Raw genomic sequence first — 20,843 nt, 5'->3', positions numbered from 1 at the left:
ATTTCTCTAGGCTAAGGCTTTTAAGTATCCATGGTATTTTTAAGTATCCATGGATCCTTGAACAGGATCCATCTTGGGCTTTCATCACTTGCTTTGTCCTCTTGTCTTTGCCATACTGTGACTAAACAGTCCAATCAAAACTCGACTCATGTGTCCTGACTCTTCAACATGCAGTCTCTGTACTTCCTGAAAAATGAATATAATCATCATTTACATAGTTTCATCTTTATTTAATGCACAAACTAGAATAACCTGTGAATGCTTCCTTACTTGCTTGCTTTTGGTTTCCTGATGATTGTGCTTACTGACCAGCAGGATGCACTTGATCATTTTGCCCATTAACTTCGACCTTCATTATTTGTTTATTTGTCAAGATCCCAGTCTTATCCAGTGTTGCATTATCCGTCCAGTTGGGAGTATTTGTTCCATGCACTGGTTTCTTAGCAACAGGTGGCGGCACCTTAATTGGCTTTTTTGTCCCATTTGTCTTGGCTTGGTCGGAAATCTGTATTATCTCAGCTGCAAGACTTTGTCTGAGGCTTGCTTGGACCTCTGGAGAAGTGGGTGTTTCAATGACAACTTTCTTTGTGCTTTTGGAGAAGATAAAGCTGGCTGTAGATGCAGGGGACATATGCAAGTCACAGCCATCTGGTGATTTAGGGGATGGCACAGGTGGACCAGTATCACTAGTTGAGGTTAAGCGTAGGTTAAGCATTGCAGGTACTCCACTAGAGGACATTGCAGCTGTCTTCATACGTATGGCCTCTTGAAGACACATGGATGGGACTGTGGTTGGAGCAGGAGTTGACTTAGCAGGTGAGTTAGACTTCAAGGTCAAGGATTTGCGAATAGGCTTTTGTGGAGTTGCTTGACTAGTAATACTGTGATCCTCAGTTGTTGTGGACTCAACACTTGGTTTGCTATCATTTTTAGCTTGATCTTCATCTACAATTACAGATCTTAGTCGCACCATCTGAAGTAAGTAAGGTGTGACGAGGGGAATGTTGGCATCCTCCTTTGGAATAGGTGTGCTTTTGTGATGACACAGCAGTTCTTTGCTCCGGTTGTCTTTGTTTATGAGGCACTGGTGCCTTCGGAAGTTAACAGTGGATTGGTCTTCCACTGGAAGAGGAGTTGCAAGTAGCACGTTAGTGGAATCTGCTTCAGTGTCAAGTGATGTTTGCTCTGATGAATCATGTACTGCCATTTCCTTCCCTTGTACAAGTTCATCTGGTAAAAGAGAGGACATTCTAGGAGGGGCTACAGTTGTGTTTTCCATGCCATCTTTGTCCACAGAGAAGTGTGACATGTTGTTACAAGGCTTATCTTGTTGCCTGTCCTCCAAATCATTTTGTACAGTTACTGTTGGCAGAATGGCATGTATTTCGGAATCTTGGTCTGAACTGCTGGCCATATCAGAGGCATTAGATGACCTCAGTTCTATATTGTCAGACTGTTCACATGATTCGTCATGGCAATTGATGGATATCTCTGAAAGGGGCTCGTGGATAAACGAGGGAGGTGGTGGTGGGAAGTTAAGTTCATCTTGTTCCTCAAACATCAAGTCAGTTGACTCTTCCTCTGGTGGAGGTGGTGGAGGCCAAGTAGACTCCAGGAGAGTCACCTGTTCCTCTGTTTCTTGTTTCTGTTCATCTTCATCAGATGGTGGTATAGATACTGAGGAGCCTGACATCTTTTTAGTTGGTGGTGGTGGAGGGTGGTGTTCTGGAGGTGGAGAAGGAGGAGGAGAAATGCCATTGGCCTCAGGTACTTCTATACAGAGAGTTTGCAATTGTTTGTGATTGAGAATGTCCTTAATGCAGTTTCCTTTGTTCTCACTGGTTTGATCATTCTTTAGGCTGCATGCTGTGTTCACAATTTCAGGATCTGGTTTGACTTCACAGTTTGTTTGTGCCAGCATACTTTGATCAACTTTGATAGTTGGTACCTTCTTTGTAGGGAGTTTTTGGCTTCCTTTTTCCTTTTGATCCTCTACAGTTCTCTGATCTTGTGTATGAATGTTCTGGTTGACCTCCTTAAGGAATTTTGTACTTTCTAGTTCATTTAATTCATTGTGTAATGTTGAGCTTTTGTTTTGCCTCAAATCTGGAGGGTCTACTAGCATTTGTTCACACACTTGTGGTGACATGGACTCATTTCGTTCTTTTACAGCTTCTTTGTTCTCCAGTTGGGTCCCTGACTGTACTTTTCCTGTTGTCTGTATCTTTGGTATAATTTGTTCAGTGATGTGTATTGAATTTGTGTTTTGTTTTTTACCTGTTAATGACCCTTTTTGCTGTTTTTGAAGCTGATGTAACCTATGGTGATTTGGATCTGGGCCACATAATAGTTCAAGTGTGCGTTTATTGTGAATCCAGGTTTCAGGGGGTGGGTGAGATGGGGCTTTTACCTTGGGTGGAGGGGGAACGTTGAACAGTTCCCTAATGGCAATAGTTGGGTGTGTTGGTGTCACCTTGTTTTTCACTGTTGTAACAGGTGGGGAGCACTTTAATGGCTCTGATGGGGTGGTGTTGGTTTGAATGTCATGATGTGCCGTGTCTGATGTGACTGAAGATAGAGATGTCATTGATGAAGAGACTGAAACCACCGGCGAGCTCTGTACACTTGTTCTCTCAGGCTGTGAAGTCTTTACTCTTCTCTTTCCAGGTGAGGAGGGACTGACCTCTTTAGGGGAATGCGTAGGTGTCCCACTTTGGCTTGAGTATCCACTCGAGGGAGACAAAGTTCTATCGAATTTGTTTTCACCAGATTCTTCTCCAGTTTTCTGTGGGGATGAGTTACCTGACTGGAAGTCTCTTAATGAGTTGAGCACTGAAGAATGGGCAGAACTCTGCTCATTACTGATTGACTGATGGTCTTTTGCACTGCTAAGATCTCTACCAGTTTGCCCATCATTTGGTGACATATGTTTGAGATCTTTTATGTCTACCAGTTCCCTTGATCTCCACTTAAGTTTTTCATGATGCAAGGAATAGGTTCTCTGAGGTGGTGCTGGGGGTAATTTTGTCTTCATTACAGAGAGATTACGATAGAATGAATGGCTGTTTCTGACATTTACCCCTGCTTCGCCGATCTCACTGTGGTCCAGTCTGTGATTTGTACTGTTACTGTTAAAGCTTTTACAACTACTTGAGCTTGTAACATTTATGTCTTTTGGGATTAAATCTGAAATTTCTTTGGTGATGTCGGCATCAAATGTTGGTAGACACTTTGCTTTTGAAGAGATTGTGGAGGAGTTGGAGACAGTAGTCTCAGATGATTGTGAATGGCTCCTGCTTGGGCTAGGGGTAGTTGGATCTTGATTTGTGCCACCTCCAGATCGTAAAGAAGCTGGACTAGCTGATGCTAAACTACTCTTGCTAACTGTATTTGTACTGCACTGGCTGTGATCATGATTAATTTCAATTATGTCTATTGCAGCAGGCAGAACTGCGTTTGGAATAATCTTAGATAAATAAGTTGCCTGTGGTGAAATGGACATAACGGGACCTCGAGGCTCATGCAGGAAAGAGTAAGTGGTCATCCCTGGCACAGCAAGTGACCTTGGTCTCTGTGTAGGGCACGCTCCTATCCCAAGCTTTCGGTTTAACTCATCTTGGTAGACAGAATGGATGTGGTTTATTAGAAGCTCCTCATCTCTTGATGTATGAAAAACTTCAATGTTCTGCAGGTGTACACGAGCTCCTTTGTGATTTACTGAGGGGTGCTCTCCATCAATTGTTGGGAGGACAACTCTGCCACAGGAATCAACTTCACCATCATGTTCTCCATTTGGACGCTGCTGGAGTATAGTTCCTCTTGTCATTTCTTCAATAGAAGAAAAACAAATTAATGTTAATATTCAATTTTGTTTTATAAATACATATATATATATATATATAATGACAATAACATAGTTTTACTTGCCCAGTTCTCTTTGGACTTGTTGTGGTATCCCCATTATAGTTGTTCTTCTACTTCCCCTTTTGGTCTTGTCCAGTCGTTTAACTGGGTTCAAGGGCTTAAATGTGGAGCCTAAAGGGAATGATACAGCAGAACAGAGATTGAATACCAAGACAAAATATATCATAGCGTTTTCTTCAGTTGTCTTGTTATTCCACAATTAGGCTACGTTCCCACTGCAGGCTGAAACGACCCAATTCCGATTTTTTTGCCCCTATGCGACCTGTATCTGATCTTTTCATGACAGTCTGAACAACACAGATCCGATCTTTTCAAATGTGACCCAGGCCACTTGGGTATGTGGTCCTGAATCCGATACGTATCCGATCTTTTGAAATGTGACCTCCATCTGAACGGCCAGGCCACATGTATCCGACCCGTACGTCATTGATACGCTACAAACGTCATAATTCTGCGTTGAAGTAGGCGGGAACGAGAAGATAAACTGATGAATTCTGTATTAGTGAAGCCACTCACATCAGTATCCCACCACTCCTGGCTGTACCCACACGTTTCTCTGTACCGACGTTGCTAACACTGCTCCACAAAACGCCATGGCCAAAAACCTTGCTCTCCTCCTTCTTTTTAATTTTCTTCTTAAAACGAGAAGATTGTAATTGTGCTGGCTCCGTTGGGAAAATAACTTTAATATTGCAAAAAGAGCTCCGCTGTTGACTACACTGTTGTTGACATCCATGTTTAACGTTAGCTACTTCCGCAAACAACGAGTGACGTCGTTGAGCGTTGAGTACTCTTCTGCGCATGCGGGTCACTTCTGGGTCATTTCACGTTCACACAAGGATTCCCAAAAGGTCGCATTTAATTGGAAATGTGAACGGCCTTGCAAAAAAATCGAATTTTTTCAAAAAATCGGAATTGAGCAATAAGCCTTGCAGTGTGAACGTAGCCTTAAATCTCAGTTCATACTCAAGGTGATAGCTACACTACATTAACAAAAAAGTTTGAACTGTTTGAATCTGAACTGATATAATTTTGATTGATGTCACATTTTCTCTACAATGTAGATTATAATGGTGGAAAACAAATGTATCGTTAAACCTAATCACTTTAAAGGGAAAAAACAAAAGAGGTAGTATGTGCCACTAAGCATGTTTTATTTCTATACCTTATTAAGTCAGCATTGTATACCTTGACATGTAAGTACTGGACGTGAGGAGACTGCTGAGACAGTTGACACTGAAATGACGGAATGTCCCGCAGTACTATCAGTCTCAAGAGATTCATCGCTTTCGTTTGAGCTTTTATTTTCCTCTGACTGTGGAGAAATGGAAGCCGTCAGTAAAAAGTGTTCATTAGGTTCAAGTTATGCATATATGTTTTCATTTTAAAGAGTTAGTGATATGCCTTGATTTTATTTGTTAGATACAGTCGAAAGTTCAATACCAGTCCTAGGAGATCTGAGATTGGGCAAAACTGCCATTTTAAGGGTTTTGAAAACATTTGAACTTTTCATGTTTGTCTAATTTTATGTTAGATTAAAGTATTGTCTGACATACCAAGAAAAAAAGTAAAAGAAAAAAAAAATAGGATTTTTAATACTATAAAAAAAGCAGAATGGGATCCTCAATTATTTCATATTTGTGGAAATTGCCATGTATATTGAAATATAATCTTAGGAGGATTACCACAGTCGGGTCATCCTGAAAGTCCACTCCATTTTTGTTCTCTGCATGGAAGAAAGACTGAGTGAGGTGCATCAGAAAACACAGTTGTATGTTAAGCAGTGCATTAAGGTCTTCATAGATCAGTATGTTTTGTGTAAAAAAATATGGGTTTACGATGGGAGTAAAGCTCACCCTCCTGCTGTAGTATCTTCAGTCCCTCCTGGGCCTCAGAATGCAGGTCTTCCAGGTACTGTGGCCTGCTTCCCTCTATGAACACATTCTCCTGGTAGTGCTGGGAGGCTGTGTAGTGTACAGTCAGCTTTCCTTGCTCATTCTGCTTTTGGCCTGCTAAAAATAGAGGGAAGGGCAACGTATTGTTATTCATGTAAAAATTGATGCAGTCATTACCCCAAGCTTCTCCTAAACATGCAGCAGGAGATTATCAAAGTTATTAAGGAGAGTTTAAGGGAAATTGAACCGTTTCTTCCAATCAAATCAAAACAGTGATGCATTAGCAAAGTCAACATCATACAAAATGCCCCATTCAAATTTTTTGTAATACTTTAGTTTAGGGAACAATTCTCACTATTAACTAGTTGCTCATTAGCATGCATATTACTAGCATATGGGATGTTTATTTGTGCTAATAAAGAACATATTTATGCCTTATTCTGCATGACCATATTTTAGATGCCTTAATCTAAGATATCCTACCTACCCTATAGCCAAACCTAAGAACTACCTTACTATTAATAAGCAACAAACAAGCAGTTTTTTGAGGCAAAAGTCATAGTTAACAGTTATTTAATAGTGAGAATTGTTCCCCAAACTAAAGTTGACCTTTTTTTATTTCAGGGAAAAATTTTAAACATGACTGATTAAAGATTTCTGCACACCCATTATGTGAATGAGGTGCAGTGAAAGCTCAGACATCTGGCCGTAAAATGCTATGTCCATTCTCTCTCTATCCAACAGCAACACCTGCTATTGCTGGCTGCTAATTCTAGTCAAATTTTGACGGATGATAGAGGCACATGTTGATTGTAGATTTCCAACATAGTAATGGGCTTCACACTCATGCTGTGACCAGGTAATCTCTTCTGATCTTTAATTCCTTAAAATACCAGAAATGGCCTGTCGTTAGACTGAGGCACTCTCAAAGGAACAGGGAGAATCCTCAAACTACCCCTATCCTATTCCTTACATACCTCCTGAATGCCTTAAACTACTGCCATAGATAACAGTTCTGATGCTTCCAAAAGTTAATAAGGGTGTTTTAGGACAGGAACTTTCCTTAAAAGAGATCTCCTCAGCCTCTTAGCCATTTATGCAGATTTCTAACTGTTCAATCGGTCAAATTACCTTTTAAGCTTCTTAGTACACCCCATGGGGGGAGTCAGGTGTCCTGGCACTGACTACTGGCATTGTGATACAACAGAGAGTCAAAACACAGTGTAGGCAAGTTTTAAAATTAAAGTAATGCTCTATGTTAAATACACGGATCTCTTTCATAAAATAAAAAAAACATTAACAGTTATACATTTTATACTCCAATATACAGCAAATATTCACCCATTGCTCAGTAGACTTCCATTTCAAGTGGATTTTAGTCAACACATTTTATGGGTTTGATTTTAAAAATGAAATATTTTTATGAAGCTTAACTTGTATTTAACCTGAAACATTCCTGTAATTTTGTTTATTTTAAGAGTACTGGATGAAGACAACATTTACAAACAATATATCCTAAAGTTATACTTGTAAAATGAAGTTTGGTGTGCATCCTAATGATTGAACTGTCTGCGGCTTCTGACCTTACCTCAGGTATAAACGGTAAAACTTACATCAAGGTTATTGACTTAAAACCTTATTCTATTTTTACTCTGTAATAATTATCTCTATCTGTTTGGATACATTTGTTTTGACACTGTAAACGTTATACAGCATTTCATTTTATATGAGCATTTCATTGCACAAGTCCCTCAGTTTTGCCAAGATTTTAAGCAAAGAGAAGGCACCTGTTACAGATACAGGAAGGTGAACACAGAGAACCTTCAGGTCAACTTGTAATACACACAATTGAGTACATTTACAACATTTACTAGAAAAGTTAAATATAATAAAAAAATATATATATTCACATTGGAGAGACAATATATTGACACTCTTGAATATGAATAATTGCCTATAAATTCTTGAAACTACTCACTCTTCTTCTTGAATATCGACAACAGAGATTGAATGTTTTTTCTTATGAAGACCACCATATCTGTCTTGAGAGAACAGTCCAGGCAGAGATCACTGTAGTTTAAAAATGTCTTTTACTTGAATGAGATAGTCTTTTCCTAAGCAGCATCATGACAGACTGTCCACTTCTGTGGCTGCAGACTAACTGATGTCAACTAGCTGTCTCTCATGAAGGATAACCAGGTCAGACACAATGACACTGTGTGCCACCAATCCTGCAGCTGCCCCGATCTTTCCCACCCCTCCTTATTTCTCATCCCCCTTCCCCCGGCTTTTGTCAGCATCTTACAGAGGGCTGTCCCCCAATGTGTTGGCTGTTTTCCTCCATTGTGTCGTACACCAACTGAATTTGAGATTGGTCTTGACACAAATCTGCCACCCCTAAACCCCTGCTTGGAAACATGCCTCACTCAGATAAGGGCATATGCTCCATGACCCATAGTAAACATTATGCATAGTAAAATAAATATAGACTTCAATCATTTGTTATAAACATATATGCAGGGACTGTGTTTAGAATCAAATACTTAATATAAAGTGTTTACTATTATTGGTGTGTTACATGAGCTATTGCACAAAGAGAAGAGCAAGAATAGCAGATGTCAGCAACATTTGCTATAATTGATTATTTCTGGTTTAGAGTAACATAGTTACTACTTGGTATGTTTCATGTACCTCTGCAGGGGTGCAGCAGTGTTTTACCATTAAACCATTTATCAGACGTCCCATGTCTACACTCGCTTCACAGTCACTGGTTTTGGCACTGAATAGAGACTCAAGTGGAGTTGGCTGAGACTTCCAAACGAGATATAAAGGTCACTATTTCGGCTGGCAAACTTCCCATTCTTAGCTTTGAAAAGAGATTCACCACATCTGCATGCATAAATCATATCTCTTTAAGATGTTTGAGAGGTGTTATATTATGTTTCTAATCAGTTGATATTAATTTTTTTTAATCCCATATATCTTTTTCTTTTTTCAGTCTGTCATTCAAATTGCACCCAGTCTATCAACTGCCTGTTGTCCAACTCCAGAAATCCCATTAATATGTATCAGGGGAGCCAAAAGACACTATCTGGCACATGGTGTGAGATGAGAGTTGATGCATGCCTTTAAACCACCACCAGACCCTCGAGTTTCTTCACACTTTTGTATTCCTAGATGCACAGAAGGCAAATGAAACGTAGGTAATTTTATGGTTAATTACAGAAGCATAACCTGAACACTCAGTTAACTTGGTTATTAGCAATTGGGTTTACATTAGCAAAGTTTACTTTTATTATTATTTGTAAAAAAAAATCGAATATTTTTGTTTAGCTTTCATTTTTATTTCATTTTTATTATGCAAATTATTTGAAGTGTTTCATCTAGTATTTTATTTTACTAAATTTATATTTTATTTAATCTTTATTATATATATATATATATATATATATATATATATATATATATATATATATATAAAAAATGTAAAAATAGTATTCCATAAAGTCCTCCAGGTGGTGGTATGGGATGTCCCTGTCTGTATTGTAATGTCTGATTGATCTGATTCACTCTGCCTGATGAACATTTCTAAAACTGTTCCCATATATATCACAACACGCATGTTTGATGCAACTCATCAATAAACATATAAATAGTTTTTTGACTGCAGCTGGATAAAGGAACATTTTTAGTTCAGAAGTTGTTGCTCTGATTTTCCCATAGAGTCAACTTGTTCTCACAACCCAGAACTATTCTCAACATTCTCTCAGATCACTGTCCTCATTTAAATCAAATGTTTTTGTGTCTATGTGACTTTGTGTGTACATATATACAATAGATGCACATGCATATTGTATAGTCTAGGTGTGAGAACAATGCAAATTTGAAAATTACAATATCCCTTAAATATTTCTATCCACCACCCACTGAGACTATGTGCTAATACAGTTACTTATAAACGTGGGATAATTTTGTCCCGGGGCTTTCAAAAGAGGGCGTACTCTTTAACATTTGACTTAATCGGGAATAAACACCAATAGAAGGTTTATGTACCTTGCAGTTGTTTTAGCTTAGTTTCTCCACATTTTTCAGTGACTGCATTTGTGAATGATCACAGGTAAGCTTCAAGCAAACAATGCATGTTAGCCATATGAAATCTTCCATAAAAGTTTTATAAATGTTTAGACATGATCATTCTTTGTTACTGTTATACAGCTACAGGATTAGTTTGACCTTTGCCAACAAGTGCGTCAATTGTTGAATTATATTTATTTTGCTATATGCAACCCCTGCTTTAGTTGGTTAAGTGTGACTAACAGAGTCCTGCCCTGGATATCAGACCCAAATCTCCCGTTCTGACAATGGCTTTCTCTCATAAAACTGCCTCTGTGTTGTTTTCAAGGAATCTGACCAAACGACTGGAGGAGATGATACTGATGTGTTAGGACGTCTTTTCAGTGTCTCAGGAAATGATGAGACGTTTTTCCTCGGCTCTGCTCCCCTCCCCTCCTGATCATCTTGTTAATTTTAGAGCACCCTGCAGTGCACCACCTCAAGTCATTAGTGCCAGGAAGCAAAAGACAAGTTTATTTTCTCGTCTGTGATGGAGTTCTGCATCTATCAGTGTTTACCAGTGTTTATCAGTGTTTAAGTCCCTTGAAGCATCTATAAATCTTCTCTAAAAAAAAAAACCCTACTATGCAAAGTAATCCTCTCCCCCTGTCTGAAAGCTTCATCAATACTTACCAATAATAGCATGAGGGTTGAGAAGCTTGCAGGGTTTATTATGCAGCTGTAATGCTGTTTTAGGATAGCTCTCATTCTTCAAGACACTCAGTCTTCCGTACTAAATTTACAATGGCCACAGAAATGGTGGCACATAAAGCTTGCTTAAAAGGTATAACTATGGCACTGCAATAGATACCAAAATAGCAAATCAAGTGACTTTTGTTTTAAATAAATGCAGCACAAGAACACCTTTCATACAAAGCATTTCATAAAAAAAAGATTGGGATTCCATGATTTTTGAAAATCTGGCTCAAAATCCCCACCCAAGGCTCTCATATACAAACTGATGCATGGGTTATTAGTGTAGTGGCAAATTAATATGTTTATATATTCCTAATAAGATGGAATATTTGATTTCAGGAAATCTATTTAGTGTATATCGCTCTCATTCCAAACATCAGTCTAATTTTCATGACGCAAATGTCTGCAAAAGAAACAGAGCCATGGTCTCAAGCTTGAGGTTTCATCAAGTCTTCTAGAATATAAATAACAACTTAGGCTGGAAAAATGTGTGTATACCTCTACATTCTTTGCAGTATCCAGCTGAAATGAACAATAGTGACAGTAACACAGTAACATACATTTGCATCGCATAACTATCTCAACATTTACAGCTTTTCTAATGTAGTAAACTTGCTTCAAAGCTCACCCGGTACACAATGAACATGCTATATAGAGTGCTCAGGTATGAGTCCCGTGAAACACGTCACAACACTCGCTCAAAGACTTGGAGAAGTGATCTAAAATGGTATGGTTGGTTCAGCAAACCTACTTTTGTTAGCACTATCAGTTAGATACAGGGTAGGGCTTAGTGATGACAGTACTTTATTTTCAAACACGATAAATCTTTAATGTTTTATCAAGAAGGAACATGACCATTTTGAAGAAACGTCACCACAGGCACATTTTTCCAGTGAACCTGGGTTCATTAATATACAAGAAGATGGGTTCATTTACTTGTTTATAGAAGTCGTAAATATTCTTTTCAAACAGATACTTTATCTATCTGTGTGAATGGCGGTTTAAGGCACCCTATGGTGCCTAAATGTTGAGGTGACATTAGGCCATGCAAATAAAAGCACCTTCTGTTTCTCTTTAAGCAATAACAGTGATTATGTGTGTATTTTGCTCATGCTCCTGTTATTTCTATTCACTGGATCTCAGTCTGGCCACTATTATGTCTCTTTATGAGGTTGTGTATTAAAATGAATTATATAAAATTAAATATTGTGTTGGGAGGGTTGTTGAATCACCAGATTAAATCAAAATACAGTTTTGTAGCCTTAAGTCCAAGTCTGTAACCTTTGAATCAATCTTTATGGAAGTGCAATATATTTATAATCTTTCTTCATTGCGCATTAATCTACCCATGAACACGGCACATTTACATATCCTTATTCTTATCCATCTAACTTTTTTGACTTGGCATGGCCTTTAATCTATGTTTGTTAGTAGAGTGTGACCCTGAGCAAAGGCTTTCTCTCTCTTTATCACATCTGATCATTCATTAGTGAAAACATCTCCAGGCAACATGCCGTTTTGACCGAAACAATGTCACGACAAATACAGGGCAGGATTATACTGCACACATCATTGTGACACTGAATCTGAGTCTTTCATATAATGTATTTTTATTCATTCAGAAGTTCAGAAAACATTCTCTCAACATGATTTTTATGAAGTGATTTCAATATCCCTGCCAGGGATTTAATCTAGGATCTAGGAGTTGGGAATGCTATGCAATGCTGTCTGTGGTCAAAACTTCCAAGCGTTTCCAAGAAAGGCAAAGAAAGAGACAGAAAGTAACCAAAAACATGTAAACATTATAGTGAATATCCTTCCACTGTGGTTAAATCAAATACATGCTGAATGCAAAAATTCTGAGAGGGATTTGAGTTCAGTGGTATTTTTATTCTTTAACACCACAGAAGGCTGTTGTGGACCGTGAGGAGAGCCATCCAAGCCTCAACGCTCAAGCTCTGTGAGTTACTCATATTCACATAAACTTTCTAACAGTCTGTGTGCCCTCTGATTTTCAATGCATTTAAATGTTTTGATTCTTTTATTATGGCCTGAAAAGTAGAAGTTGCATTGCTATTTTTGAACAAAAATTGAACAGCTCACAGTGAAAGTAGATCCTCATGCCATCTATGCACTTTATATATTCTGAAAATTCAAATTCTTCACATACAGAAAAACAGGATGCATGACCTGTGCATGGCTCTGTGGGTGAAACAAGCTTCTTTCCATGATATAATGATAACATTAATTAAATTGAGCTCAAAGCACGATAAGCAGTTGCTTTCAAAACTTACTGTCATGTTTTTGCCCATGGGGAAGTGTCTTGCAACAACTAAAAAACATTCATTGCTAATAGTTGAGTAACTAAAAACACAATTATTTTGTCTGCTATCACTAGGCCTGTAGGGTTTTTACAAAACATGTATTACTTCCTTTCTGTGAACAGCTGTGTTAGATATTGGAGCTGAACAGGTTCTTACCCCAGGCTTTATAACCATCATTTAACCTTTGACCCCACTGACAAAAACAGACCAACTTGTCACATCTTGCTGAAAGTATATTTCAAACTGAAGCACTGCATGAGTGCACATTCACTTCTAAGTTTTTGTTTTGATTTGGGTTTTTTATTTATTTATTTATTTTTTTTTTATTTAGTTTGCTTAGAAAAGTAATGGTACACCTCCCATTAACAAATGCTGCCTGTATATGAGATATAAATAATGAGTTAACATTTTAAAATCCGTCATCATTTATTCACCCTTAAGTTGTTCTAAACCTATATGGGTTTTTCGTCTTTTGAATACAAAAGAAGCTATTTTGGTAACACTTTACAATAAGTTTCATTAGTTGATATTAGTTAACTACTTTAGTGAACTAAGAATGAACAATACTTCTACAGAATTTATTAATCTGATTTACCAATGCATTATTAAACTCAGAAGCTGTGCTTGTTAACATTAGTTAATGAACTGTGAATTAACATGACCTAACAATGAATGATTTTCAGCTACAGAAATTTGGTTGTTTGGTAACACTTAATATTAAGGTCCAATCATCACTACTAACTAGTTGCATCAATGCACATCAAACTGCATTATTGTTAAGTTCCATCGAATGAAACTCCATCTAAACATTTGGCAATTAAATTTGACAGCAATTTGAGTAATATCCTTTTTTAAGTTATAGGACAATGGAAAACTGTCAGGAAATGGAAAATACTATGTATCTGCTTCCAGCTAGTTGATAAGTTTGGACATTTCTTTGGTATTATTCTAATGTGAGATTGATAATGGGGGATGTGTGCTATATTACCTCACTAAATACACTGTGAAAATGTTATCAGCATTCCATTTGTCAGTTATCATCCTTTCCTAAAACAAGGCACACCCTGTTCAATACGACCACATAAAGACACTTTCACTATTGATTTTAAGAAATGACTGCAAACAATGGCAATGGTGGCTTGTAATCAACTTACACAGTCAATCCAGTTTTCCCTGTCATGGGCTACCAAGCTAAATTTGCCACAAGAAGCAGAAGCTGTAAGTGAGTTGCTCATGTCTTGAGCTGTCTAATTTGTTAGACAGAATGACAGGCAAAGATGCCACCTGGATTACTGCTGTGACATAAATACGGCTGACTTTGACAACCGAAGAAGAACATCATCAGCAGCATTTTAGTGAACTGAAGTTGAAGATCATCACAATTCAGCATGCACACTAAATCACATTAAAAGGGTCTTAGTTACATATTGACTTCATTAGTGAAATTAGGAAGTAAGTATAGAGTATCTGGAGTCTGTCATATGGTATATACTGTATGCTCTGAACTAACTTCAGTCTTGTGACTCAGTGACATTACATAAACTTGAGTCTATACAGAGCTGTTAATTTTTTTATTAAGCAGAATTTGATTTAAGAGCAGTTACAAATCAAAAACAGCTCTCTTATTGGTGTGTGTATGTGTGTGTGTGTGTGTGTGTGTGTGTTACTTTAACAAGCTAATAACACAAAGAGCAGTTCTGTCTATGCTAATGGACATGGTGTGATTCAGATACAGAACAGACAGAAGTTTTCTGAAAACAGACAATACCTGTTGTTACGTAAGTACAGAGAGTTAAATGCCAAATCTGTGTTTGTTGTTAAACAGCAAATACAAAAAAAATCATAAAAAATAAATAAATTCCACTATGCAACGAGTTTGGGATAGTTCACCAAAAATTGTTATCATATTCATCATGTTGTTGTTTTCCAAACCTGTATGACATTCTCTCTTTATCAGAACACAAAATAAAAAGGTTTTTGTAGAGTTTGTTAGCTGCTTAATGCAAAGCTGGCCTGTTGTAATGGTCACAACACATAATTTCACTGTATGGAAATTAACAGCAAAAAACCTCTTCAAAATACAAAATACATCTTTTGTGTTCCACGGAGGAAAGAAATCAAACAGATTTGAAACAACATGAGCATGACAGAAACTTCATTTTTGGGTGAACCATCAGATGACTGTTAGCTGAATTCAACCCTAACCCTAGTTAGTTACTATAATTACTTTGAGCGGAGGAGACAGCCATCCAGAAAGGTCTGTGCAAAATGCAGTAAACGTAGTTTTAACTAATGCTGCTTGGACAAGAGAGGCTTCTGAATTTATAGGCTGCAGAAATCTACCATACTGCTTTAATGACTTTATCTTAGCATGCATTAGGATAAACGCATCACATGTACTTTACTGCAGTCTCACTGTAACACATGCTCTCCTCAGACACATATACAGAAGCGACTGTACTGCTATCACTGAAACACTATCCAGTCAATACAAGCTGCAATCTATGGCCTTGAGAATTCATTGCAGAACTTTGCAGTTTCAAGCCTGGTGATGTGCCTGCTTAATTATAGTTTGTCTGCAGAATATGTGAATATTTAATAAAATGTCATTCAAATCTTAATGCTGCACAGAGGAAGAAAAATAGCACAGAGTCTGCCCTCAGTCTGTTAGGATAAAGCAGCAGTGCATTATAGTAAATGCAAGTGTGCTTTCTTACACAGAATGAATGCTAATTCAGCACAACTTCAGCACAATGACCTACTTCATTAACAGAACTAGCATCAAAGCACTCTCAAGGCTGAAGACAGTGTCGTCGCATCAAGTGAAAAACTGTGATTCATCACAATTTGTGGACTCAAATCAGTGTTTGACAAAGATGAAGTTGGGTCACAATCTTAGGCTATTACAACACTCCTATTACTGTGCATTTAATTGGGGGCCAGTGTTTTGGACTCCACTGACTTTCATTAACTGGGCAAAAACAGGTAAAATATCTCTCTGAATATATTTTTGTGTTCTGCAGAATGTCCCTTTATATGCACATTTTAGAACTTAATTTTATCCCAGCTCCCATATTTGTACGATATTTGTTGGTTGAAAAGTGTACAAGATGGCTTTAGTGTTGTCTCCTTGCCTGTAAAATGTTAAATCAATTTATCTATTATGGAGGAAATGAATGAACCAGGCACTATTATATTCAGTCACAATGGCTTTACATTGGGCCCTTTTCTATTTCGCCTAGCGCTACTGTACCTTCTAGATGAGGGCAAAAAAAACAAAACTCCAGTTAAAACACATTTCTGAATGACATGAAACAACTGTCTGAGTTCAGAAAACAGATTGACATTGGCAGGGATTCTTGAAACAACATTTGGCGGGTTCTTTCAGTTGCATCTCCAAATAATAAAGGGAACTGAGGAACCCTTGCCAGTCTGAGAACAAATCCAATCCTGAGGTCACTGTTGTAGGGGGATTCATTGGGGTGTACTCTAGAATCAAATAGTGCAAATCTGCTGGGATTACTCAAATCTACCCCCCCCCCCCACCAAAAAAAAATACCATAGTACAAAGTCCATGTCCAGGTTAACCTTGCAGAACATAAAAAGGTCCAAAACAGGATGACTGATCACAGAGATGGAAAAATGTGAGACCGAAGGAAAATCACAAGTTCACAACAAACAATCAACACCGTAAAAATTAAATATTATTAAATATTGTTGCAATTTAAAATAATTTAAAAAGAACAGCATTTGAAACAATCATTGACTTCTGGGGGAAAATAATAAAATACTATAGAAGTAAATGGCTATCAACAACAGTTTGGTTACTAACATTCTTCAGAATACCTTGTTTTGTGCTCAACAGTAGAAAGAAACTCATACAGGTTTAGAACAACTTGTTAGAGACTCAATTATGACAGACTTTTCATTTTGTGTGACTTATCCCTTTATTGTGATTCAGTAAAGTAGTCAAGATATTTTAACGAATGGGCTGCTTTGTTATGCTGTTTGTAAGTTTTAATACATTAGCAATTTTCAATATTTTGTTATATTTTGTCTGATCTAGTTCAAATGTAACTGGGAGATAGAGGTCAAGCAGCACTTAATGTGGATTGTTTTATTTTGCTGTGTAATGCCTATGAGAAATACTCACTAAATGTAATTTAGCAGTGATCCCAGAGAGCCAAATTAACTTTTTGAAAATCACATATGAAAGCTGTTAAATATCAAGCATAATTATCTTTACGTTTAACTTTAAGTTATAGAACCTTTTTCTCTAAATATGTATGTTTATACTCATGTTCATGTTTTGTTTTGAACTTTTAGCTTTGATTTAAATTGTTACTATCCACTGCTGCTATAAATTCAATTGTAGGTTTCAGGAAATAAAGACAGTCACACAAAATCTTATGACTATTGTGTAAGCATCGCAAGTTATTTCTGCTAAAATGAAATTAAAAATGAGGTTGTCTTCAGAAAATCCCACACTGGGACCTGATGAGCATTTAGTTTGGACCACACACAGAGTTTCTGCTGAATAACAGGCTTACAGCACTGCCAGAGTAAGAGGATTTCCCAAACAAAAGCACACCCACTCTTCCTTTCTTCTTCAGCTGTACTTCTGCTTTCTTCCCTCTCTAGAGGTTCCTGAAGGTCAGCTTTTTTTGTATTGTTCAGAAGATATTTTCTGATGTGAAAGGGACATTGTGACATTTGATCATAAACAAGGACACAAAGTCTCACAACAATGTTTTCTCACCCTCATCTGCATAAAAAGCACATAGATGTCATGCATATTAAAAGTGAAGTCTGTCATTTCAGTGTTCATTTTAACCTATGAGTGGCATATGTCATTTATTTATTTAAAGTGTTTTTATATATTGGTCTAATCGAAAATCATGGTTTCAAGTTTTAAACCTGTTTTGTTAAGTTTGTCTAAAAGCAAATGACACTCCTCAAAAGTGTTTAAATAGTATTTTCGCTTGACACCAGAGTACTGATATGCAGAACACATACTGACTGGCTTTACTGACTGATGAAATTATTCTGGGTTTTGTATGGACTTTAATTATGATGAAAATATGATGCATCTTTTTAAAAAAAGATATCACAGTAAACATTTAATGACTACAGAAGTCTTTATTAATACTAAATTAAACTGATTAACAAAATGTTTTAGTTTTATCTCAAGAAAGAAGAAAAAATTCTACTTTCATAATTTAGCTTTCATAAATTTAGCTTTTGTTTATGGTGAAATTAAGTGGTAATAAGCCGTCTAAAAGAACATCTAAAGAACATCTAAAGAAAATATACTGCATTGTATGAATTTGTATGTTTTTTGAGTGAACCTATGCAGAATGTTCTGAAAAGATTCACTGCTGGATGTATATGATACAATGATACATTGACTCTAGTTGAACATTCACCATAGATACATAAATATTTGTTGAGCAAAGTAATGCAATGTGTGTTATCTTCTCTAAGATGCCTGAAAAATCTCAGAGAAACATGTTCCACCATAGCAGCAATGACAGGTGCATTATCACAAGAAAGGTCTATAGCTCAGCCTTTCTTGTCAGTTCCTGCTTCCTGCAGCAGTCTGCTGACCCTCCCCCAATGTCACTTGAACTGCAGCCTTGTTCACTGGGATGAGCGATCTGTCAGAGTTATGTCCAGTGTTAATCATCATTCACGTGACCCTGAAGAGAGATCTAACATACCGTGAGCCATGATTCTCCAGTGCATGATTCCTGCAGCTCAGGCACTGATGAGGTGAGGAGAACACATTCTCCTTTATCCAATGTCCATCTTTCAATCTCTAACATCACTTATGTCTCAAGGACCTTGAGCATCTTTGGTTGAATAGTTTCCTGCACACAAGGTGGAGCTCAGCTAAAAGAACACTTATTTTGCTGTAAATATTTAAACTGCTATAGATCGTTGGACACACGTATGCAGCACTGCTGCCACAGGGGCCGACCCCTCTGTTGTGTATTCTGCCCAGTCACGCGTGAGGAGAGAGACTGGTATGCTGGAATGCATTCAGATTCAGCTCTTCTGAACAAACACTCAATGAATGAGTAAAGCTATGCATGAAGACAATCCAAGGAAGAGTCAACAGTCGCTCAATACAGCATAGCGTTCAAACCTTTGCTCCACAGTCAGTGCTCATTTTTACACAGTTTCATCGATTTTGTCTTTTGATAAACATATGCTTTACATTTAGCCATTTCGGTCATGACAACTCTCGGGATAGATTGCAAAATCTTTATTAATGTAAATAGAATGTGCGTAGGTTTGGTCTTGGCAAACTAAATCTGCTGCTACACTGTTGCTACTGCTGCTGCAGAGTTCTGCTAAAAGAAAATTAAAAGGAAACATGCTGCTGCTGCTACAGAAAGGAAGATCCCCCCGTAGCAGATCTAGGCAGGTGGTGCTGGGGAGGTGGTGGGCTAAGATGAGAACATGCACAGCATGTGTATATATGTAAACAGTACTGAGTATGTTAATCCCATTGGTTGGGAATATTAAACTGTCGAACACAAGTCGAGTTTCATGGCTAAATTTGCTTTGTTGCATTCATTAATGTTAGTCAGTTTTACTTATTATAATAAGTACCAATAAATGCACCCCAAAATTTGTTTTATATTTATTGCTTCATCATACTGAAAAGCCTTAATGTAAACACCTTTGCAATTTGCTGATTAACTACCACAGTATGATGTGTTGCTGGAGAAACTATCCCACTAACCATGATTGTTTCCCCAATCCATAGTAACATGGCCACACCTCTGTCATTTAAACCATGTCGCTTCTTACATCTTATGGGGTTCCCTTACACATTAATAACTTACACATTAACTCTTCGAAAACTGTTGACACACTAACATATGTAGATTAAAATGGATATTTAAATGGAACGAATGATACAGAATATGCTGCATGTCAGGTTGCTTTTTGGGCCCAAGAGCATGATCAATTAATTTCATGCCATGCTAACAAGAAACTATGCTTCCAACCACAGGTCGAGAGTGTGTATGCTCCATGTAAGCTTCCAATTCTGCTTGTGAATGTTCATTTAAACTATGGTTTTGGGAAATACTGAATGACTGAATTATGTTGGTAACAATGGTATTTGTGACCAGATTTCGCTAATGAAGCTTTTGGGAAAAACACTGCTGATTGAGCTCAGTCTGAATGAATTCAAAAACAAAACAAAAAAACAAAACATCTATACCCTTGAATCTGACTACTTTCTCACTTGGATTGAAAAATACCTTGGACACTGATGAACTAGTCAGTAAAGGAGATCGAGTATTTACAGAATGACCCTTATTTTTAATGAAAGAACAGACTATACCTGTACAAAATCTATCCACTATGCCCCCCGTGGGCAATTGATGTTGAAAAGACATCAGTTTGACATCAAAACTTTTGATTTGATGTAAATTGAATGTCAAACATATTGGCCTATATATATATTAAACCAATTTCAGTGTAGGATTAACTTCCTATTTTCCCCCAATTACCACTGGAAAAAATTGCAATCTAAACTGAATTTAAAATGATATGTTAAATGATTGTTATTCTTCTTGTTCATTCCCATAATGCACAATATTTTTTTATTGTACTTGTTGTCTTTATTATCATTAAAATTATCAAAAAAAAAAAAAAATATTAAACATAAACATTTTCTGTCCAGTGTCTCAGCACTGACATTCCCCTGTGCTTTTAAATGACAGAGAACTGACTGTCTCAAAGCAACACAAACATTCAAAGCCTGAAGTCACAGAAGCTTGCAGATACAGATGCACATTAATACCAAACATTTAGTCAAAGACCTCCTCTGTAGTGCGCAATGGAAAATGAGAGGTTGCACAAAACAGAAAGT

The 20,843-nt window shown here is 37.3% G+C and overlaps 1 protein-coding gene across 4 annotated transcripts in view; it reads right to left on the bottom strand.

Moving 5' to 3' along the window:
* Nucleotides 1-6: 6 nt before the first annotated feature.
* LOC132104384 (uncharacterized protein KIAA1522 homolog) overlaps nt 7-20,843 on the bottom strand; it is a 35,430-nt gene continuing 14,593 nt past the window's right edge. For 2 of the 4 annotated variants that reach the window (XM_059509817.1, XM_059509819.1), the window contains 6 exons: nt 5,781-5,936; nt 5,610-5,650; nt 5,113-5,239; nt 3,928-4,035; nt 271-3,828; nt 7-186 (listed from right to left, as the gene is read on the bottom strand). In XM_059509817.1, the coding sequence (XP_059365800.1) occupies nt 302-3,828; nt 3,928-4,035; nt 5,113-5,239; nt 5,610-5,650; nt 5,781-5,936 (3,959 nt within the window). In that variant the 3' untranslated portion in view covers nt 7-186; nt 271-301. Of the gene's footprint in view, nt 187-270; nt 3,829-3,927; nt 4,036-5,112; nt 5,240-5,609; nt 5,651-5,780; nt 5,937-7,797; nt 7,920-20,843 lie in introns of those variants that run through there. The other 2 variants (XM_059509820.1, XM_059509818.1) reach the window with 2 other exon arrangements.

This window comes from Carassius carassius, chromosome 25 (assembly GCF_963082965.1).
Source record: "Carassius carassius chromosome 25, fCarCar2.1, whole genome shotgun sequence".
Taxonomy (NCBI): domain Eukaryota; kingdom Metazoa; phylum Chordata; class Actinopteri; order Cypriniformes; family Cyprinidae; genus Carassius; species Carassius carassius.
Note: the sequence above shows the minus strand (reverse complement) of the source record. Positions and strands in the feature narration are given on the sequence as shown.